This window comes from Saccopteryx leptura, chromosome 7 (genome assembly GCF_036850995.1).
Source record: "Saccopteryx leptura isolate mSacLep1 chromosome 7, mSacLep1_pri_phased_curated, whole genome shotgun sequence".
Classification (NCBI taxonomy): Eukaryota; Metazoa; Chordata; class Mammalia; order Chiroptera; family Emballonuridae; genus Saccopteryx; species Saccopteryx leptura.
Genome location: NC_089509.1, coordinates 55,250,567 through 55,274,514, shown reverse-complemented (window position 1 = coordinate 55,274,514; position 23,948 = coordinate 55,250,567). Strand labels below are relative to the sequence as shown.

The following is a 23,948-nucleotide window of genomic DNA, read 5'->3' as shown; positions in this document are numbered from 1 at the left end:
TTTTTTTGAAATCACTCCCAATATTCAGCTTCCAGCTGAATGAGGTGAGTTCTTAGGAAGTTCTGAGGTTTGTTACCTTTTTTCTATTGACTAGATAGAGGCTAAGAATTTTATTTTTCCCAAAGAAACTCTATTTACATGCTTTTCTGTGATTGAGATAAACTTTTAAACTGAGATTACGGAGAAATGGAGTGACTTTGCCATTTGTGTAGAGTGCTTCATTTGCTAAGTAAGCACGCATCATATTTTGCTTCATCTAATTTACAGTGTTATCTCACTTTGCACACAGTCCATTTTGCAGCCGTTTTTTGCATTAGAAGGTAAACTTTGTCTATTCTATTTGATTGTACTTTTAAAGAAACTAAGATGTTGCTTTAATAAAGAGGTTTCTTCCATGTTTTTTTTTCTTCACTTAGCGTTTCACACCTGCCATTCGACAGCCTTCACCTGTGACAATGGGCGATGTGTCCCCTATCGTTACCGCTGTGATCACTACAATGACTGTGGTGACAACAGTGACGAGGAAGGGTGCTTGTTCAGTGAGTGTAATGTGACCATGGAATTTACTTGCAGTAATAGAAGGTGCATACCTCTTGAGTTTGTCTGCAATGGAGTAAACAACTGCCATGATAATGATACTTCAGATGAGAAAAATTGCCGTAAGTTCTGCTTAAGTACTTATTGTACTTTAGGGTCATCTGAAGTCTTGGATCATGAAAGATGAAATTTTTATATATAAAAATGCTTTCTAAACAACAACAAAGAACTGAGTATTCATGTAAACATATGTTTCATTTTAATATATTTTATTAAATGATTTTTTAAAAAAACTCTACTTAACATTTGAATTATTCACCTAAATTTATGAACCTGTACAATCATTGACTAATTGTAACCTTAAATGTTTTACTTTATTAATCAGCCAGATTAAAAATTCACTTGACAAATATTATTTTAAAACTTTAGCAATAGTCACTGACAAAAATTACTGCATAAATGTGTTGTGGTTAATGTTTGGTGTACAAAAAGCTATGCAGTATAGTACTGAAATTACTTGTCTTTTTTAGTTTTTCTGATAAATTGTGTTTTAGTTAATTGATTTTTCCAAAATTTCTGGGATTTTCACTTTAGCATCTTGGGAAAATAAAAGAGCAAGCAGAGTGTAAGTTCAAATATATAATATTTTTAGTTTTAGCTCTGGCCAGTTGGCTCAGCGGTAGAGCATCAGCCCGGCGTGTGGAAGTTCCGGGTTCAATTCCTGATCACGGCACACAGGAGAAGCGCCCATCTGCTTCTCTACCCTTTACCCTCTCCTTTCTCTCTGTCTCTCTCTTCCCCTCCCACAGCCAAGGCTCCACTGGAGCAATGTTGGGGAACTGAGGATGGCTCCATGGCCTCCACCTCAGGTGCTAGAATGGCTCTGGTTGCAGCAGAGCAATGCCCCAGATGGGCCAAGCATTGCCCCCTGGTGGGCTTGCCGAGTGGATCCCAGTCGAGCATATGCGGGAGTCTGTCTCTCTGCCTCCCCATTTCTCACTTCAGAAACACACACACACACACACACACACACACACACACATATGTATATAAATTTATACATATATATATTTTTTAGTTTTGATATATCTACATGGTCTTCTGCTTTTGTAGGTAGTGTTAGACAATACTTATTTAGGTGTGCTTTCAAAAAGAACTTTTTTATTGAAAATTTCAAATATACACCAAAGCATAAAGAATAGTATAATATACCTATCACCTAGTTTTGACATTTATCAATAATAGCCAATCTGTCTCATCCATCACCCTCAACTTTTTTTCTGAGTATGTTAAAGCAACTCTCAGGCATGCAAATCACTGATAAAGACATTTTAAAAAACAACTACCATGCCATTAAAATGCCTGACAAAATCAACAACACTTAATATCCTCCAGTACTCAGTCCATATTCAGATTTGTTAGTTATCTCTCAAATACCTTTTTCCAGTTGCTTTATTCAAATTCAGATTCAGACAAGGTCTACACATTGACCCCTGACTGTTATAGCTTCTATTGCCTTTTTATGCCACAATGGTTCTACTGTTTTAAAAATGTCATTGATTTGTTTGGTGAAATCTTCCACTTTCTGCATTTGACTGATTGTATAATTGAGCTATTTCATTTGCTACTTTCTTATTTTATTTCTTATTAACTGGATTTTTGACTTAGAAGTTTGAATACATTAGGTTTAATTCTTTGGGTAAGAATACTGCACAGGTAGAACAGTATATTTCCTGTTGCATCAGGTCATGAGGCACATACCTTGTTCTGCTTTAGGTGACAATAAAATCGATTAGTGGAGCCTGACCAGGCGGTGGCGCAGTGGATAGAGCATTGGACTGGGATGCTGAGGACTCAGGTCAAGACCCTGAGGTCGCCAGCTTGAGCCCGGGCTCATCTGGTTTGAGCAAAAAGCTCACCAGGTTGGACCCAAGGTCCCTACTCAAGCAAGGGGTTACTCGGTCTGCTGAAGGCCCGCGGTCAAGGCACATATGAGAAAGTAATCAATGAACAACTAAAGTGTCGCAATGTGCAACGAAAAACTAATGATTGATGCTTCTCATCTCTCCGTTCCTGTCTGTCTGTCCCTGTCTATCCGTCTCTCTGACTCTGTCTCTGTAAAAAAAAAAAAAAGATAATGAAAAAAAATCAATTAGTGGATTTAGAAGTCAGCCTGAATTTTCCCTTAGGAAGACCCCATCAACCACCTACCCAAACGTTTTAACATTCATGGATGGTTGTTCCATAAATCCATTATTACTTTAAAGGTTACAAAATAGGTATTTTAAAATTCTATTATTCCTTCCACATTTATTAGCTGAAGCTTCATAAAGAAGAAACTCCCCTTATTAACTGTTTTGTTACCATGAAATATAATTTTGCAGGGTAAATGCTTGATTCTTACCCTGTATTTGTCAGTTTTCAGTCTAATGAGTTGGTGAGCAGTGAGCAGTAAGTTCTTGCTTTGTTTTTAGTATTATATTAAACTCAAAGATTTAAATGTAATTTATGAGTTTTAATGCTATGAAGTAGTTTATTTTTTTTTAGTGGTCAATTTTCCTGTCTCAGGCAAGCGGGAGCCCTGCTAAGTTGGCTCCTCTGTTATTTTGAATGGCCTATTCAGTAAACGTACAAGCTTAAACTTGCACATTTCCTGTCTTAGATGGGAGTAACTACTTACTTATTCCTTTTGTGGTATTTAAAAATTACTATGGTGTTGAAATACCCCATTCCTATTTGGTTTTCATTGCTTCTAGGACTTTGCAGTGGACAGAATTAAGAAATACATATTTAGAAAAAAATAAATTTATATCAATATTTCCTTTTTTAATTTAAGGTTATAGATATTTTCTTCTTATATTTTATTATTATTTTTTATTTTTTATTCAGTGAGAGAGGGAAAGCAGAAACAGATTCCTGCATGTGTCCCAACAGGAATCCACCTGGAAAGCCCACTAGGCGGTGATGCTCTGCCCATCTGCGGTGTTAACAGCTCTGTTGCTCAGAAACTGAGCTCTTCTTAGTGTCTGAGGCAGAGGCCATGGAGCCATCCTCAGCGCCTGGGGCCAACTTGCTCCAATCGAGCCATGGCTACAGGAGGAGAAGAGAAAGAGAAAAAGAGAAGCGAGAAGGAGCCGGGTGGAGAAACAGATGAGTGCTTCTCCTGTGTGCCCTGACCCGGAATTGAAACTGGGACATCTGCATGCCAGACCAACCCTCTATCACTGAGCCACTGGCTGGGGCCAAAATCTTGATTCCTAATGACATTAACATAAAGATTTTTTTGCTTTATTATAAAATAATTTCAAAATGCTTATAATAATTTCAAAATAACCATACAAGTAGTACTACTATTGATAAATCTACTAAGTGTAATTTAAGACTTTAGGCCTTTCATGTTCTTAGATTATGTCCCTTTAGGGATATGCAAGCAAAATACAAGTTTAATGCCATTTGAATTTTTTCCTCTGTGTGGTTATGCTATGAACTTGATTACCATTAGCTTTATCTGTTACCATTTCCAAATTTTAGGAATTACTTTTCTCTTTTCATTTTCATTTTATTGTTTTTGTTTTTTCAAAACAATGTATGTAGTTTCAAAGTCGACATTATATGACACGGTACCTTAACAGAAGTCTTACATCTTTGTCCTCTCTATTCAGTTTCTTCCAGCTATTCTCAGTCTATTTATAAGAATGACAATTTTTATTAACACATTATTTTTAATTGAATTTATTGGGGTGCCATCAGTTAATAAAATTATGTAGGTTTCAGGTATACCATTTCATAATGCATCGTATATACACTGCACCACACGTTCACCACCCCAAGTCAAGCCTTCTTCTATTACCATTTATCCCCCTTCTTTGGTTTATTTATTGTTATTGTCATTGTTTTTAATATAAGCACATCGGCCTCTCTTTCTTCACACATACACACACACAAACACTCATATTATTAACTTGTGCTTTTTTACTGTTAATATATCCTGAAAATCAAACCATTATTCCTTATCAATATATTGAAATCTTCCTTATTCTTTTTTATAGCTAGATATTACTCTGTTGTGTGTATATGCCATAGTTTATTTAACTAAGAGTTGGGACTCTTGTTGATCATATTAAATAATGAAAATGATTTAAACTACAGCCTGATCAGGCGGTGGCGCAGTGAATAGAGCATCGGACTAGGATGCAGAGGACCTAGGTTCGAAACTCCAAGGATGCTGGCTTGAGCGCGGGCTCATCTGACTTGAGCATGGGCTCACCAGCTTGAGTATGGGGGTCACTGGCTTGAACTCAAAGGTTGCTGGCTTGAGCTCAAAGATCGCTGGCTTGAAGCCTAAGGTTGTTGGCTTGAACCCAAGGTTGCTGGCTTCAGCAAGGGGCCACTTGGTCTGCTGTAGCCCCCTGGTCAAGGCACATATGAGAAAGCAATCAATGAACAACTAAGGAGACAAAAGAGCTGCAACGAAGCATTGATGTTTCTCATCTCTCTCCCTTCCTGTTTGTCCCTCTCTGTCTCTCTCTCTGTCTCTTTCTCTGTCTCTGTCACACACACACAAAATAATTTAAATACAAAACAAGCCTCCCCTCCTCTCCCTACAGTATCAGCTGCAAATCTCTTTTCTTACTCTAGAATCTGTGATATAACATAAGTATGATGGACCATGCCTCTGTGATAGGTTTAAAAATGCCTCCCTTTCAGTGGTTTGAATTTTGCAATTGATCTTTTAACATGGACATTTTTTATGGTATATGTGTGGTGGATATGTTCCAAATGTATATCTGGTTGTCTTTTTCAAGCCGATCGCACTTGCCAGTCTGGATTCACAAAGTGTCACACCACAAATATCTGTATTCCTCGTACTTACTTGTGTGATGGAGACAATGACTGCGGAGATTTTAGTGATGAAAGCCCCACGTTTTGCGGTAATACAAGCCTGCTTCTCTTCCTGTGGTTCCAGGGATGCATGTCTTAAGCTAATTCAAAGATATATGGCCGAGTGTTTGGGCTAATTTCAATTTGTCATCTCTAATTGACATTGTAAGTAGGTGCAGTGGGCAGTTACTTCAGGATGTGACTGGAGAGGAATAAGAAGACCCTTCTCTCTGTTCCCTGGCTGGAGGCCCAACTCCAAATACTTCTTCCAGAGACCTGTTCTGATACATAGCCTTCCATATTTGCAGAGCCATTTCCCCAGAGTTGTAGGCCTTTTGTCTTCGGGAACTCCAGGCAGAATTTGAATGTTGAGCCCTTACATTTACTCTTCATATGATTATAGTGACCATTGGTAACTGAAAGAATTTTTCTAATTTTAAATATGTTTAAATTTCAGGAATCCTTATTTCATATTTAGTAATTTGGTTCAATTAAACATATTCTTATACTTGTAGCTCAAATGGAAAGGACTTTCTTAAACTTGGTAATTTGGAGCCTATTCATGTAAATACATACATGATTTAAGAATTTAGTAAGTGTCCCCAGGCCAGACAGCAGTTCAGGAACAGGAGTCAGCTGTAGTAACAGCAGCAAAAAGAAGCAGAATTCAGGATGCAGCCGTCAGACAGGGATATACAGATTGGAGCTACTGCTGCTCTCTCAGGGACCTCTGCTTCCTTATCAGTTTTTTTTTATTTTTCCTGAAAAATTATCAGATGTCATGGGCTGAAGCAAGGGAGCCTTATAGACTAGAAGAATGATAAGACTTGATTCTGGTTTTTACCCACATAACAATTTAGAAAATACATAGAGTTACATAAGGTTACTCAAGAGAAGAACCAATATTTGAACATAGGCAGATTCATGTTACTCAAATAAAGGTCCTATGTAACAAGGATAAATAAGGGCAGAACTTTGCTAACTCTCTAGAATCATGGTCTAGCATGGCTAAAGATTGTATATGGGGTGAGCTCAAATGTGGTTATATTGCTGTTTTTGCTTTTAGTTATTATTTCAATAGAATTTATTTAATTTTATATTATAGCAGAAAGTGTTCTCTTAAATAATTTGGATTTCATGAATGAATCAAAAGGATAGTTCTTTGATATTTCTAACAAATATAATTTACTTGGGGATTTATGGAATCTAGGGAAAATATTCCAGAAAATTGGGGCAATTGTGTGCTTCCTCTCTCCCCCATATTCCTGCCTCCCCATGGAAAGTGCATATACAAAATCCCATTTTTCAGGCTTGGTAACTGTTTATTCTGTTCAGTTAAGACTGTTGAAAACAAGCTCGTATTTTGCTCATGGGTTTTATCTTCTTGTCCTCCTCCAACAGCCTTTCACACGTGCAGCAGCAGCGAGTTTCACTGCACATCTGGACGCTGCATTCCTAGCCATTGGTACTGTGATCAAGATAGAGACTGTCTTGATGGCTCTGATGAACCTGCTACTTGTGGTAAGAGAGTAAGCAAGTGTGAAAAGCATTATGATGCAGCTAGAGGGATTCTTCCAACTACTGCAAACACAGGCCACGGGTGTGGCTGCTGAATGTTTGCAGTCCTTGCTTGCACTCTCAGCTGAGATGCTGAAACCACTCAGCAGACACTTATTAAAAACATGTTAATACAGAACGGTGTGGGTTGCTAATCAGGATATTGATGGAGGTGGCTGATTGATGCTGATGAAATGAGATTATGTTTGTGGTGCACCTAATATGGAGCTTGGCTTGTAGAACTTAATTAATTTAATTGACTCTGAATTGACATTTTTGGATTTGGCTGAGTTCTGACCCATAAGACTGTGAGAGGATACAAAAGTGATTGGAATCATCATGTACATGGGCTTGTATTCTCTTCCTCTTCCACTGTGTGCAAGCTTATGGTAAGGTCTCATGGCCATCCGAGACTTTCAAGAAGTTTCAGGGACCCCTTTGCATTCCTGAGGGCATTTGTGCTTGTTTGTATTTGGAGACTGCTATTTACCGTTGCAAATTCTAATCTAATTCATGCACAGTTTTTGTAAAAATATAACCATGCAATCTCTTACATTGATTTTGATATTTTATCTGTCAAATCATATTGCTGTATAGCAGTCAACAAACTATGGCCATAGGCTAACTTCCTGTTTTATTAGGATGTGATCACATATTGTATGTGACTGCTTTTGTGCTACAATGGCAGTGTCAAGTAGGTGAGACACAGAACATATGGCCTATAAGCCCAAAATATTTACAAAATATTTACTAGATGGTTAAGAGAAGGTTTGCTCACCCTTGTTATATTGTCTTCATACTCTTTTTTAATAACCTTATAATATGCCATTGTAATTATCATTGAATTAATTGCCTCTAATTTAAGCATTTAGATTGCTTATACATTTCCTGTAATATAAACATCACCACAGTAAATACCATCATATACAAACACTTTTATTTTATGGATGTTTTCTTAGGACATTAGCATAGTTTTGGAGCTGAATAGAGAGGATTTTCTATTCCTATTTTCTCTCAGGTTTAAATTCTATGGCTAATAGTTGGAGAGTGATTATTTGAAGCTCTTTGCCAAGTTCTTTTCCCCCAACACTAAAATTTTTGTAGGAAGCAAAGGGCACATAGTGTTTTGAGGATCCATAAATGAAATAATGTGAGTAGAATAATATTAGAGATTGGTTTAAATATAAGAACTATTGGTTAAAATATATGAAGAATAAGTAGTTTCCATATTTATTGGAACCAAAGTCATAGTAGCAGTTTGTACCAGTTGCCTGATGTTTTTAAATTAAAATAAACAAAAAATCTGTATATGAATACATTCTCATTATATGGAGTGGTATTATTTTAAAGAAATAATAGGATGTATATACAAAAGAGTAGGATTACCATTTCTTTGCCCTTCAATAACTCTTATTTCCCAGAGATAATCACTATGAAGAGTGGTTGTCTTCTTACATTTATCTATACATCCTGACAAGTAGTTTTTTTTTTTATTTTTTATTTTTTTATTTTTAAATAAATTTTTATTGATGTTAATGCTGACAAGTAGTTTTTAAAACACAAATGAAATCTTACTATATGTATTTTTCTGCAATTTGCCTCCACTTTTTTTTTATTTAATAACATCTTGTCAGCATGTTAGCAAATATGGATCTACCTCATTTCTTTGCACTGCTGAATATTAATTACTATACAGTATGTGTGTTCCACGTTTTCCACTTTGAAAAATAATGCTGAAATGAACATTGTGGAAAAGGAAGAAATTTTCCTCTACCACAATAGGTTCTTTTGGCTGATCTAACAGTCAAATTTACATGACACAGATTATTGATAGAAAATAACCAGATTTAATTACATATGTACGTTTGGGAATCCCATATACAAGAGAGTCAGCTACTCCACAAATACGTGAAGTTCAGAGACAGAAAGTTAAAATGAGGTGTAGAGGGCATTCTGAGTTAAGGATGAGAGGTAAGTTTGCCTGGGGTTTAGCTCAGGGCATTCACAGGATGATAAGGAGAGCAGATATTCAGTAATTAGAAGTTTGCTCTGCCTGAGGGATAGGTCATTAAGGTTTTTTTTTGTTTGTTTGATAGATAGGTCATTAAGGGTTTTTTTGTTTGTTTGTATTTTTCTGAAACGGGGAGGCAGTCAGACAGACTCCCGCATGCACCTGACTGGGATCCACCCGGCATGCCCACCAGGAGGCGATGCTCTGCCCATCTGGGGCGTTGCTCAGTTGCAACCAGAGCCATTCTAGCGCCCAAGGCAGAGGCCACAGAGCCATCCTCGGCACCCGTGCCAACCCTGCTCCAATGGAGCTTTGGCTGCGGGAGGGGAAGAGAGAGACAGAGAGGAAGGAGAGGGGGAGGAGTGGAGAAGCAGAGGGGTGCTTCTTCTGTGTGCCCTTGCCAGGAATCGAACCCGGGACTCCTGCACGCCAGGCCGACGCTCTACCCTGAGCCAACAGGCCAGGGCAGGTCATTAAGTTTTATTTCTGGTGATTACTCTTATTACGGGGAAGGTCCCCAATTTGAATAGTTTAAGGAAGAGGCAAAAGTGTCTCTTGAGCCTGTAGGGTCTCAATTGACTTGAGCTCAAAATAACTCACATGCCAGTGGCGCATGTCTCAAGAGAGGCCTTTTTACCAGCTTATAAAAAGTCCTGTTTCTTCTTACTTTTATCCTTGTGCTGTATTTTTAATGGATAAAATTACATTTTTTTTGCCTTATGCTAATTTTATGGGTCTATGATAACTTGGCTAGTAGGAACATGTGGGGATATGATGAAAGAATTTGTATCAGTGTTCTTTGTAGACAGCCCATGCTATATAGCAGGCTTTTCTCAGAATTTCTGGACTACAAATCGTTCTTTTCACCAAGAGTGCTTTTCATTTTTGTTTTCAGTGTACCATGAGTCAACGTGTTTAAGCGATGAGTTCAAGTGTGACAGTGGGAGGTGCATCCAAGTAGAATGGATCTGTGATGGTGATAATGACTGCGGGGACATGAGCGATGAGGATGAAAGACACCACTGTGGTAAGTGAAACCAGCTGAGTCCTCTGCATTAATTCACATTCCAGGGAAACTCACTAGTTTTATTTTTCTGTCTTTCGAGAGTATGATTGTCAGGCAGATTCCTGTTTAATTGCATGTGCACTGAGAAAGTTATCTTTATTTTTCCTCTCTGGCATTGTTAGCTATCATGTACTTAAATGCTTTTAAATGATGAAAAATGATTTAAAATTTTATTTTCTTACTCTTTCATTTGGCTGAGGGAAATAGTGTCCTACATTTCTAGAGTAGATAAAGAAAAATCAATTGGCCATGCTTACTATGAATAGCAGCTCTAACAGTGTAGCAATTAATTATGCTGCTAGTTTCATCTGTTACCTTAAAGCTGTTATTTAGAGAAGGGTAATTGAACAGACTGTGGAACAGCATTTTCCATTACCAACAGAGCACCCTTAGCTAAGGTGTCCCAGAAAAGTCTTTCCATGGTAGGAAAATAAAAACAATGGCCCCCTGATGATTGCTTTTTTACAAAACTTTTCACACTGAGGAGAAAGGATAAAGGGAGAGGAGGAAGAGAGGCAGAGAGAAACATTAACTTGTTGTTTCACTTAGTTGTTCCATTTAGTTGTGTACTCATTGATTGCTTCTCATACGTGCCCTAACTGGGGGTCAAACCCATCACGGTGCACTGGGTTGACACTTTATCCACTGAGCCACCCAGCCAGGGCCTGATGTTTGCATTTGATTGTAACCTTGTATGTCAGCGACTTTTGTGGTTCCTAGCAGCCTTACAAACATGTATTGAAACATATACTTTTCTCCCACCTCCGTTCCCAAGACCCCCTTCCATTTGTCTCCTATTCACCCACAATGAGATGAAATAAAATACCTCTTCTTTTATTCTGAAGCATTACTACTTGTGTAACTATATCTCATCCTTGTGCAACAGTGCCATGGTTTCTGATAACTCTTGCTGATCTATGTTCCTCCTATATCCCCAGTTTCTACTTGGGATGGTAACTATAATATAGTTTAAAAGACACTAAATTTGGAGAGAAAAAAGACCTAGGTTTGAAGCCCATGCTCTTTAGAAAGTTCTATGACTGAACCATGCAGTTAATCATTTTGAGTTTCAATTTTCTCATCTGTAGAATTCTCATAAAAGTACCTATCTTACATTGTATTTGTGTGGCTATACTTGGTAAATTAAAACATGTTACCAAATGTAAGGCATTTTTTGGTATCCAGTGAACAAAATGGGAGTATTTTGCTGAAGCCCTAAGGGAAAAATATGATCTTAATTTTATAGAAAACCAAGTGAGGTTTTTATTATGTTTATTTCTTCTGAAAAAAAAAAAAATCAAGTTCCAAAACAATTAAAATGAAAATGTTGAGGTACTGTAGTTTTATTGTGATCCATTATTACCTTAGCAATGTGGTTTGTTTACCTGTTTTCTCTTCATTTCCTTTCATCATCTAGAACAGTGGTAGTCAACCTGGTCCTTACTGCCCACTAGTGGGCGTTCCAGCTTTCGTGGTGGGTGGTAGTGGAGCAACCAAAGTATAAATAAAAAGATAGATTTAACTATAGTAAGTTGTTTTATAAAGATTTATTCTGCCAAACTTAGTGAAAATCAGACATAAAATACTTGGTAAGTAATTATTATTATATGCTTTAACTTGCTGTAACTCTGCTTTATACATTTTATAAAGTAAAGTTATTTCCCTACTTTATAAATCACCATTACTGTGGAACCGGTGGGCAGTTAGAAAATTTTACTAGTAACAGACATACAAAAGTGGGCGGTAGGTATAAAAAGGTTGACTATCCCTGACATAGACTGTTAAGTGACATAAAAGCAAGGGAAATAAGGTTCAGAGAGAATTTGACTGCTAGAATGAGCTCTCCTGTGGATTCTGATTCTTGTGTGTTTTGTTTCAGAGAGTCACAAATGCTCAAGTTCTGAGTTTCTCTGTGTAAATAATGTGCCTCCATCCAGGAGGTGCATTCCCCAGTCTTGGGTCTGTGATGGCGATGCGGACTGCACTGATGGCTATGATGAGCGCCAGAACTGCACCCGGGGATCTTGCTCTGCAAACGATTTCACCTGTAGTAATGGACAGTGTGTCCCGGACTCCTACAGGTGAACTGGGCATTAATAAAACTTTTCAGTAAAGCTCAAATATCCACGGGACTAGAGCTGACTTATCCATCAGACATGGTGACATCAGTGCCTGTGGCCCATGCTCTTTATAGTAGTCTTTGAAAATGTTTAGATTTCTTTTAAAATCAGAAGGAAGAGAAGAAGAATTTTAAGTTAAACTATTATATAATATTAATATACATATCTGCTTTTATATCAGTGTTGTCATTAAGCATAATTTTAAGTATTTTTTATGATGGAATGAACTCATGAAAGTGAAAGTGCTCACGGCTCATAAAAGACATGATGTGTGACCTTGCACAGAAGGCCAAAGAGATGAAGTGGGCTTGATATAAGAAAGTAGGAGACCCGTTTGGTTTTCCGTTTGGAATAGAGGTATGGGAATAATAAATGCTTTACCTTCTTCTCTCTGCTATGAGAGAAATAACAGGGCAAGTGTGATGATAAGTGCAGCTTCGCACTTAGGCACAGAGTCAGTGAGACACCACGGAGAGGCAGGTGAGGTGCACTGCACGTTCATGCGCTGTACTCAGCATCGGGTAGGAGGAGGTGAGGTGCACTGCATGCGCATGCGCTGCACTCAGCATCGGGTAGGAGGAGGTGAGGTGCACTGCATGCGCATGCGCTGCACTCAGCATCGGGTAGGAGGAGGTGAGGTGCACTGCATGCGCATGCGCTGCACTCAGCATCGCGTAGGAGGGGCAGGAGAGCCACTCCTTGTCTGCTCTTTTTTTTTTTTTTTTTTGAGAGAAGTTGGAAATCTGGATTTTCATATGAAATATTCTGATTTTTCAATGCTGGAAACAAAATTTAAACTTCTAACATGGTGTTAGTCAAACCGATTCAAGTGCACAATCTGGTGTTTGATTTCTCATAATTTTTTTTCCAAAATGTCATTTTTTTTAGTGCCCCAATCTCTCATTATCCCCACTTAGCAACATTTTAGATATAGAGGGACACAGAGAAGAAAAATGATGGGTACGTTTCAATCCTGATGGACAGGAGAACAGTAAGAGCATTAACAGAAGCAGGCTCAAGGCAGAAGATGGGTTTGATGTTGTAGGACTTCCTGAGCTGAAAATATGTATCAGGCATTTGGACACATGGAGCCTGAGCTAGGAAGAGATACCGCACGTGCCAAGGACATGCAAGCATATGGAAAGAACAAGAACTGTGAGCTTGCAGCCTGTTGGGAGAGGAGACAGAAAAGATTTATGAAGCTGGCATAGGATCAGAGCAGCAGAGCTTCTGGGCCATTTGCTTAGGGGCAAGCAGCCCGCAACGGGCCGGGAGGCATGGCTGGCATACAGCAGGTGCAGAACTGTATGCTCACGAGGGGTCCTTAGCACTCCAGAGAGAGTTAAATTCTCTTCTGTGAAGGGTGTGGAAAGAGCAGGGACTTGACATTATGATGAAAAATGGTAGTGACTAAAGAAATAGGTAAATATTGTCTAGAAAATGTGGTCTTGTGGGATGAATCGTTCCCCCATGAAGCCAACACAGACATTACTGAGAGGTGGCAGTTTGAGTATTGACAACCTGGAGACATTCAAGAAAGAAAGCTGTCTCCTTTCTTTAGTGAACTTGCATTTATTTATATGTGCTTTGTCTCTATTTAACTGATATGAATGTGATCTGTAGATTTTTTAGTCTTTGTATGAGGAATTGAATTAATCTTTGTATTTTCTTCCTACTTGTTCAAGACTTACATTGTACTGATATTTGGTTCTTCTGAATCCAGTAAATATCTGTCTCGGATAGATTCTGAAAAGCTAGGCATGGGATCTAGGGAATAAAATTATATAAGGCAGGGGTCCCCAAATTTTTTACACAGGGGGCCAGTTCACTGTCCCTCAGACCATTGGAGGGCCGGACTATAAAAAAAACTATGAATAAATCCCTATGCACACTGCACATATCTATCTTATTTTAAAGTAAAAAAACAAAATGGGAACAAATACAATATTTAAAATAAAGAACAAGTAAATTAAATAAACAAACTGACCAGTATTTCAATGGGAACTATGGGCCTGCTTTTGGCTAATGAGATGGTCAATGTGCTCCTCTCACTGACCACCAATGAAAGAGGTGCCCCTTCTGGAAGTGTGGTGGGGGCTGGATAAATGGCCTCAGGGGGCTGCATGCAGCCCATGGGCTGTAGTTTGGGGACCCCTGATATAAGGTCTTAATTTTGATCTAGGTTATTTTATTTCTTTTCTGAGCTTTCTGAGCTCTGCCTTCATTATTACTGTGACCTAGCCACTGACTTACCTGCCCTACCAGACTTTTACTGATTTATCTTTTCTTCCTTCCTTCTCCCCCCCCCCCCACCCCGAGCTTTCTGAATTGCTATTGACAAGGGCTATGGCAGAAGAGAAAAAGTACTGTTTGTCTGGAAATCTGAACCATAGGTCTGAGAGAACTCCAAATTCCATTCACTTCGAGTGCTAGTAGCCTCCACTAAGCATGCTGTGAATTTGCACCTTCTTGCTTGCTTGGCAGAATGTGCATCTCCCCATTTGGCACAGTGGTCAAGGGATCATATTTCCTATTGACTTTTTTCTCTTGGCTCATTACTGATGCTGCTGAACAGTCTGGAAAAGACTGAGTTGTGAGCAGCTCGCTGGAATACTGATCTGCAATTGTGTCTGAAAAACTGGTGATTTGCTTCCCTAAGTGACTTATTTTTCCCTCTTGTGTTGCATCTCAATGAGAGCAAAGAAAGCAGTGGTATCTTAAATCATTTAGAAATGAGTTAAATAGCTCCCAGGAGACCAAACTGGCTGAGCTAACTGGCATTGATTGCAGCTTTCTTTACAGTAACATGCACACATTTTGATATAAACCACATTGACAGTACCCAAGGTCTGTGGATGAGAGTGCTGATTAGAAGACCTCACCATAGATGAGTTGTAAAATTGACCACAGTTAGCTTTGATGCCTCCAACTTCTATGCCCCTTGTAATAAATTCTTTCTTTTAAAACAACTGTTTTTAAGATTTTTATTTATTGATTTTACAGAAGGAAAGGGTGGGGAACTGAGAAATATCAGCTCCTGGTTGCTCATTGCTTGCTTATGTGCCTTGACAGGGCAAGCCCAGGGTTTCAAACTGGCGACCACAACGTTCTAAGTCAATGCTCTCTCCGCTGTGCCACCACAGGCCAGGCAATATAATAAATTGTTTTACAAATTGTCAAACATTAATTTTGTGCATTCTTATTCAAGATTTCTTTATACTAGTGGGACAAACATATACCCTACACAGATGGGATATAAAACTGTGACTCATGGATACAGATAAAAGTGGTGGTTACCAGGGGTAGGGGAGTAAAGAGGGACAAATATATGGTTATGGAAAATGATTTGACTTTGAGTGATGGACACACAACACAATCAACAGTTTAGATGCTATAGAGATGTTCAAATGAAACCTATACAGTGTTATTGATTAATGTCTCCCCATTAAATTTAATTTCTAAATTTAAAAAAGATTTCTTTATACTTATGAGTTTTGTTACTGTTAGCAGGACCCTCTTCAGTTATTTTGACTTTTCATGACATCTTGGGATAATGTAAAGAAGAAAGAATCTCTTGGCTCACAGAACTGTAGGAAACTACATTGTCCTCATGATGCCTAGGAATGTTAGGTCCCCAAATAGCTTCTAGAACTATGAAATGCCTTTTTCCTTTAACAACAGTCCATGCTAATTTACTAGTTTCTCCTCCTTCCAATAGTTATTATCACTCACATCTCATGGTAGTGGCAGGAATATTACAATGAAAGATGGAAGTAACAGGATTGCTATTGCAAACATTTCAATTGGATGATTTGTGTTCTTAGAAAATAGATCCAATAATCTTATCATTTATAATAGATAGCACTGACCCTCGGAGCATATACTTGGGTATGGGTGCTTCTAACATATTTCTTGTGCTCATATGCTGTCTCATTATCTGATGAATGGATCTGGTGAACACCAAATTATATAAAAGTTGTATTTAATTAATTTATCAACTGGGGAAAATAAATGCAATGGTTTTAAATAGTTCTAGACACCTGGAGTAGTTGTGTGGAATGCTAAATATTATATTCTTTTTTTTTAAATTTATAAATATTTTTTATTGGTAGTGTTTAATATTGATAAAAAAAATCTTTGCATATCCGAAGGTCACAAAGATAATTTCTTATATATGTTTTTACTTTATTTTTTAAAACATTTTATTTAAAAAATTAAATTTAACGGGATGTCATTGATGAATAAAAGTCCATAGGTTTCACGTAAACCTTTCTATAGCATTTGAACTGTTGATTATGCTGCACAATTTTCTATTGCTAAAGATTGGGGTGGATGAAGAATCTGGGGAAAGAGATGCTAATGTCATTGGTGATCTTGTTATTGAAATGGTCAATCTGGCATTAAGGTAGAGAAGATAGTTGAGAATTTTCAACCTCTTCAAGAGTTGTACTGGGTCTCATAACACAGGTGTGACCGGCACAATGACTGTGGTGACTACAGTGATGAGAGGGACTGCTCATATCCCACCTGCAATGAGAATCAGTTCACCTGTCAGAATGGGTTCTGCATTTATAAAGGCTACGTCTGTGATGGGGAAAATGACTGTGGAGATGATTCTGATGAGCTGGAGCACTTGTGCCATGTCCCAGAAACCACGTGTCCCCCTCATCAGTTCAAGTGTGATAATGGGAACTGCATCGAAATGGTGAAAGTCTGCAACCACCTAGATGACTGCTTAGACAACAGTGATGAGAAAGGATGTGGTGAGTGTAACAGAAGATTTGGAAAAAAGACAACAGGGAGACTGACTATAGATTCTCAACCTTTTATGACTCAACAGGACTTCCTTGTCTGTCCTCTAAGTAGAAAATTTTTATATCTTGCCTATCTTGACTTGATATATAAAGTCAGTGCACAAATATTTCTGGACTTATTTGTCAGTTAGGCTGCTGATTAGAGAGAACAGAAGATGAGCAAAGTCAGACCATCAGTTCCTAAGAACACTGTTAACAAGGAGAACGACACTGATTCTCTTTGAACCCTTGGAATGGCAGTTGCCTGAACTGCCCCTGCTAGGATACCTTAGCTTATTCTCCATTTTTATCTTCAGATGATTGAAGGGGAGAGTTTTAACTTTCCCTTCTCCCCAACCCCCACAAGTAAAACACTTTAGAATTTATAAAATGTAAAATGAATAAGAATATGTTCTCCTCCCTGTGTAAATAGTTCTTACATGAGTTTGGCCACATGTCACAGGAACAACCAAAGGTACACCCATCATGTGAGAGCCAAGTATGTGTATCTCTTCCCAGGTTCGTGTTTAGTAATGTCGCACTGGTAGCCTTAGATTGGCTATGGTGTGAGCAGTCACAGTGCTGAAATAGAAGATGCTATATCAGCGGTTCTCAACCTGTGGGTCGCAACCCCGGCGGGGGTCGAACGACCAAAACACGGATCGCCTAAAGCCATCAGAAATACATATTTTATTTAAAAATGTATTGTATAATAAATATGTATTTTCCGATGGCTTTAGGTGACCCCCGCCGGGTTTGCGACCCACAGATTGAGAACCACTGTGCTACATGTTAGGGTATTTTTCTCCTGGAGGCCTGTTTTACCGGCACACCAGTGGCCAGTCTTTTTTCTTCTATTTGTCCTTCTCCTTTCTCCTGCCATTTTATTTTCAAAATTATTGGTTAAAAGAAGGTGGAGGTATAGGAGTTGAAGTCAAACTTAAGTTTGTTCGTTGTGAAAACCACTAGTGAAGGATTAAGTTGGGAAGAAAGTTGAAAACAACAGTGACTTTTGAATAATCTATGGCCTTGAGAAATCCCTTATTGTCTGTCTACTGTTACCATTATTTGTTACGAATTGGTTCTTTACAGTGGAAATGTTGACTTTGGATCATTATGTGGTGGATCCACATTGACATTCGGGGTTCTCTGATAACTTTCTTTTACCTATAGGCATTAACGAGTGCAATGACCCTTCACTCAGTGGCTGCGACCAGAACTGCACAGACACCTTTACCAGTTACTATTGTTCTTGTCGTCCTGGTTACAAGCTCATGTCTGACAAGAAGACTTGTAGTGATATTGATGAATGCAAGGAGACACCCTTTGTCTGTAGCCAGAAGTGTGAGAACTTAATGGGCTCTTACATCTGTAAGTGCTCCCCGGGCTACATCCGAGAAGCAGATGGGAGGAGCTGCCGGCAGAACAGTAACATCGAGCCCTACCTCATTTTTAGCAACCGTTACTATTTGAGAAATTTAACTACAGATGGCTCCTTTTACTCCCTCATTTTACAAGGACTAGGAAATGCCGTGGCATTGGATTTTGACCGAGTAGAAAAGAGATTATACTGGATTGATATAGAGAAAAGAGTCATTGAGAGAATGTTTCTGAATAAGACAAATAGAGAGACAATCTTGAAGCACAAACTACCAGCTGCAGAAAGTCTGGCTGTAGACTGGGTTGCCAGGTAAGAAAACACATTGAAGAGCTTTTTAAAAGTTAAAAAAATTTAAAAAGCATTTAACACATGTTTTCACCTTAACAGGGAATTGACCCTTTTCAACTTTGGTTAGTATGTGGATACATTTCATGCTTTTACATGTTTTTATTTAATTATTTATTTCTGTCGTGTACCTAATATCAAATGGGATACTACAGAACCTAAAATTGAATGATTTTAAGAATGTATGCTATCATTTTTGTGGGAGGGGCATCACAAAGGAGAAAAGAGCTCTGTTAATCCTGGCCATTCAGTTAACTGGAGATGTGAGGAGTGATTCAGGCATTCACTGGTAATTTCAGTCGTTTGAAATTGCGTTGTCAGGTGCCCTGCCAGGCACTACACTTCCTCTGCTTTCCTGAGTTCACAGGCTTGCTTACTACTAGTCATTCTCAGCCTGGGCTGTCTTTATAATGAAATAGAGAAAAGCTAACCTGAAACTTTTGTTTTAAGATAGTCCTTCTAGAAACTGAAAGTTTTTAAGGTAGGCAAGGAGTATTTTAATTAAACTTTTTCAAATCAACCACACTTCTTAACATCTCTATTGAGTATTGAATCTGTCAGCTACTTGGCAGCATACAGTAGTTGGCTTTGTTGTTAACAGACATGAAGCTGCAGGCACATATATTGCTAATATTGCTACGGGGAGTCTGGGCCTACAGAGAACTCTCCTGCTTCTTCTCTATTTGACCATCTTAAGGGTAAAGATCCTAAAATAGGGGGATGGGGAGTGAAGAACTTGCTCCTTAGTTCTTTCTGCAGAATAGCTGGCCTGCCATATAGCTACTCAATAAGTGCTTGCTGAATAAGGAATAAAATACTGACTGTGTGAATATGAGTATTTTATAGCCCTACTAGGTGTCAAAAAGCATAGAAATTAATGATTTGCAGAAACAGAACTAAATATGAAGAAAGTAAAGCCAAAATCCTTGTGTAGATGTGGTCCCAGAATTCCCTATGTGATGTCATCTTAAAGTGGGAATTGTAGCACAAATTCTTGCAACTTCCATTACCCAATTGCAAAGGTCAACTTTTCCCCTTGCCCTCGTTTGCCTGGGGAAGAGTGCTTTCTGACAGTTGTATATGTGTGATTCCAAGGTAGCAGAGATAAGAAGTTGGGTGGTTAAAATATGAACTCTTTCACAAACAAAATGTTTGTATTGATAACTCTGGCTCTCCATTTTAGAAAGCTTTATTGGACAGATGCCCACCTGAATTGCCTCTCTGTCTCTGACCTTGATGGTCGATACCGCCGCAAGCTGGTTGAACACTGTTTGGATGCCAACAACACCTTCTGTTTTGATAATCCCAGAGGAATTGCTCTTCACCCTCAATATGGGTATTGTCTCCCTGTAATCTTGGGCTCTTCTTTTCTGCCCTTATTCTGCCTCTGTTACCTGAAAGGCTGTTCGTGTAGTTATCTCAAGGCCAATATCTTGCTAAGATTTGTCTTCTGCTTATTCTACCTGGTAAATGGCTTAGTATAATGGGTCGAAGCATGGATTATTCAAATGATATTCATGAGCTATTCTGGTTTCATTGCCATGACTTCATCATTTCACTTTTCAAGTCACATATTTTGTCAGCATGCAAAAAAATTATGGTAAAAAAAAAGTAACCTATCTTTATGGGACTTTGCCTGCCAAGTCCGCTGAAATTTCCAGTTAATCATGTTCATTCTTGAGCCTTTTCTGTATAGCATCCCTTTTTAGATTATCTTCTATCCATTCACTTTCCTTTCTGAGAGGCTTTTTAGAATGTCAATTTTATTTATCTAATTGGGGAAGAACTATGTCTTTTGTTACCAACTTCTTTTGGTTTCAGGAACTGACCCTTTGTGCTTGCTCCAACAGATATGTCTACTGGGCAGACTGGGCTCACAGAGCATACATTGGGAGAGTGGGCATGGATGGAAACAATAAATCTGTGATTATCTCTACCAAGATAGAATGGCCCAATGGCATCACCATTGATTATACCAACGATCTACTCTACTGGGTCGATGCTCACCTGGGTTACATTGAGTACGTATACAGAAAAGAACCAAGCAAACTGGATAACTGTTTATTCCAAGTACCAGGCTGGTGTTGCCAAGAATCTTCTAACTGGCCTATGAATTGGAAGTTACTCTGAGGTCACGTCTATCTAATACTGACTATAGGCAATTCACTGAGCTCTGTGGTATAATTCAATAGAAAGAGAGTGAACTTCAAAGCATATAGGTCAGGGTTTTGGCATGGTACTTTCACTTTTTTTTCTCTTTCATCTATAAAAATGAGCTAGTAATCTCTCTCCTATGGTGGTCAACTTAGTGCTCAACCTATCTTAATTTCCTTATCCCTTTATTTTGCCCTTCCCTCCCAAATACATGATTAATAAATTTTAGTATGTGAAAAAATAAAAAGAACAAAAGGGTTGAAAAGATTTTTCCTAAAAACACTTTGGTACATTTATCGATAAGTACATTGATGTGTTTTATATAGTGGTAGAGGCTATTAACATTTATTCAAAACAATAATACCTTCAAAGGATGCTAGTAAAAGGATAACTTTTTAAAATGTATGTTATCAGTGGTTCTCAACCTCTGGGTCACAACCCTGGCAGGGGTCAAACGACCAAAACACAGGGGTTGCCTAAAGCCATCGGAAAATACATATTTTATTTAAAAATGTATTGTATGGTCGCTGAGGTCGCGACCCACAGGTTGAGAACCGCTGTTATATATGATAATGCTCAATGAAAAATACTTATTGTAAACAAATAATGTACTTAATCAACCAGTACATGTTTATTTTGGGGCATTGTTAATTATGTTCCTACTTGGACTATGGTGATGTCTTCTGGGTAAGCATTTATGAATATGTACCCAGACATCTAGCTTGTTGCATTCAAAAGCATGGAATTGTCACGAACTCAATGGAGTTATTTTAAAGACTTTTAAAAAGTCTGTCATCCTGTTAAATTTCTTTTGCTGTCAAAATTGGTGCAGAAATTTTTGAAGTTCTCTAATCCTATGTTCTGTGGGAGTATGCCACTGAGAGAAAGGGAATATCTGCTCTCTCCTACACTCATGGCAGACATAGTTAATCAATCCCAGAACTCTCTTTTATTGAACTGAGATGTTTATGTTTCCCTACAATTCTTTCCCAGTTGTCACACCTGGCTTAGAAAGTAGGGGACACTGGATTTTTGAAAGGCTATGCCACCAGCCCCTGCTACTCTCTAAAGCCTGTTTTGAGCTCAGTCCTTTCAAATTATCTTAATGATTTTACTTTTAAAATATGTTTAGGGTCAGTAGAGAAGAGACTTGGAAAATTGAAGGAAGAAAGGTTTTGACACGTGATGCTTTGGCAATACTTTTTTGTCTTTATATTAAGACAATCTTTAGCATTCTCCTTGCAAAATTTATCATAGCAGATACAAACTCACTCTCAGGTAGAATTCAAATTTGGTCACATTAAGGAGAATTTATTTCTAACTTATTTAAATTTATACCATTTCAATATAATATACAATGGTGACATCTTTAGCCCTTCCCATGATATGTGTATTCTCTTTTTGAAGAAACATCATAGAGTTTAACTTTCCATAAAATCCTGTTTTGAATTAATAGAAGCATCAAGCTATTCAAAGAAGCTTCAATAACTTTCCTGTTGAATTTATGTTATCTTTCAGGACTTGTAGATTATTCTTGGTCTTGAAAGCTTGGTAGATTTAAAACTGAAATTGATAGCGTATACATAGATAGTATATATGTTTTTGTGTGACAGAGACAGAGAGAGGGACAGATAGGGACAGATAGACAGGAAGGGAAAGAGATGAGGAGCATCAATTCTTCATTGCAACACCTTAGTTTTTCATTGATTGCTTTCTCATATGTGCCTTGACCAGAGGGCTACAGCAGACCGAGTGACCCCTTGCTCAAGCCAGTGATCTAGGGTCCAAGCTGGTGAGCCTTGCTCAAACCAGATAAGCCCACGCTCAAGCTGGCAACCTTTGGGTTTCGAACCTGGGTCCTTTGCATCCCAGTCTGATGCTCTATCATCTGTGCCACTGACTGGTCAGGCCATAGATAGTATTTTTAAGGAGTGTTGGAGGCAAAAGGAATTTTCTAACTACTTAATGATCTGTTTGTTTTCTGATAAAATTTGTGTAGCTGGATTTTAAAATTCAGGCAATAGGTTACTGTCTAAAAGTCAAATCATAATTAGGTACTGTGATCTGGAAATGAATGTGCCTTTAATATTCATGTAGCCATGTTGACTTGATTAGCTCTTGAAAGGGTAGCAATGCTTGTGTTTAGAAATACATTTCATGAACTATGTAAGTAAATACATTTCTGTAGAACATCTAATCCATTTCTTTTACATATTGGGATATGCCAACATATCCTTCTAGCTGTGCCTGTGATTATACAGTTGACAAAAAATACTCATAAAGGTGTCTGAGATCTTCATATAAAGATCATGCAGCACTACTTTCTGGTCTATGATTTTTTAAAAAGAAACAGGTAGTGACTAAGTTCTGGTCATTTATCTGCAGTATGGGATCAACAGAAGCCCAGAAGGTCTTCAAGTTTTCTATAAGTTACCATCATTTATGATATTTTGGAAAGTATTTCTAACATCACATGGCTTACATTATCTATTTCTTAGTTGCTAGCTCATTTTACCTCCTGTTGGAGTTTTAGGGTCTGCTCCAAAATTTAAAAATACTTAAAATATTATTATTTTTTATCTTATATTTATTCATTTTAATGCAGTGACATTGATAAGTCAGGGTACATATGTTCAGAGAAAACATCTCCAGATTATTTTGACATTTGAGTATGTTGCATACTCCTCGCCCAAAGTCAAATTGTTTTTTGTCACCTTCTATCTGGTTTTCTTTGTGTCCCTCCCTTCCCCCACCCACTCTCTCTCCTCCCTCACCCCCTCCCCACCCCCATCCCACCCCCTGTTACCATCACATTCTTGTCCATGTCTCTGAGTCTCAAAATGTATTATTTTTGACAGATTGACAGAAATCAATGAGACAGAATTAAGAGGACCTAGCTATTTGGCCATGGATGCTCCATGACATCTTGAAATTAGAGAACCTTCTCCGCAGGCTGATTCATCTGGAAAAGTATTCTTTAATTGTGCCCAGGGCACGATTGATCATAACTGTGCTGCCAAATGTATGCAGAGTCAACCCTAGGCCTTTAGTTTATTTCAGTTGGAATTTACCACTAGGGTTCTACTGAGAATCTAGCTGTCTC

General features: G+C 38.2%; 1 protein-coding gene across 1 annotated transcript in view; it reads left to right on the top strand.

The window, feature by feature from the left end:
- LRP2 (LDL receptor related protein 2) overlaps positions 1-23,948 on the top strand; it is a 253,234-nt gene that overhangs the window by 175,186 nt on the left and 54,100 nt on the right. Inside the window, exons 44-52 of the mRNA XM_066346663.1 lie at positions 417-659; positions 5,343-5,468; positions 6,820-6,939; positions 9,882-10,013; positions 11,932-12,133; positions 16,640-16,935; positions 18,139-18,655; positions 19,875-20,027; positions 20,542-20,712. Coding sequence (XP_066202760.1) covers positions 417-659; positions 5,343-5,468; positions 6,820-6,939; positions 9,882-10,013; positions 11,932-12,133; positions 16,640-16,935; positions 18,139-18,655; positions 19,875-20,027; positions 20,542-20,712 — 1,960 coding nt within the window. The remainder of the gene's footprint in view (positions 1-416; positions 660-5,342; positions 5,469-6,819; positions 6,940-9,881; positions 10,014-11,931; positions 12,134-16,639; positions 16,936-18,138; positions 18,656-19,874; positions 20,028-20,541; positions 20,713-23,948) is intronic.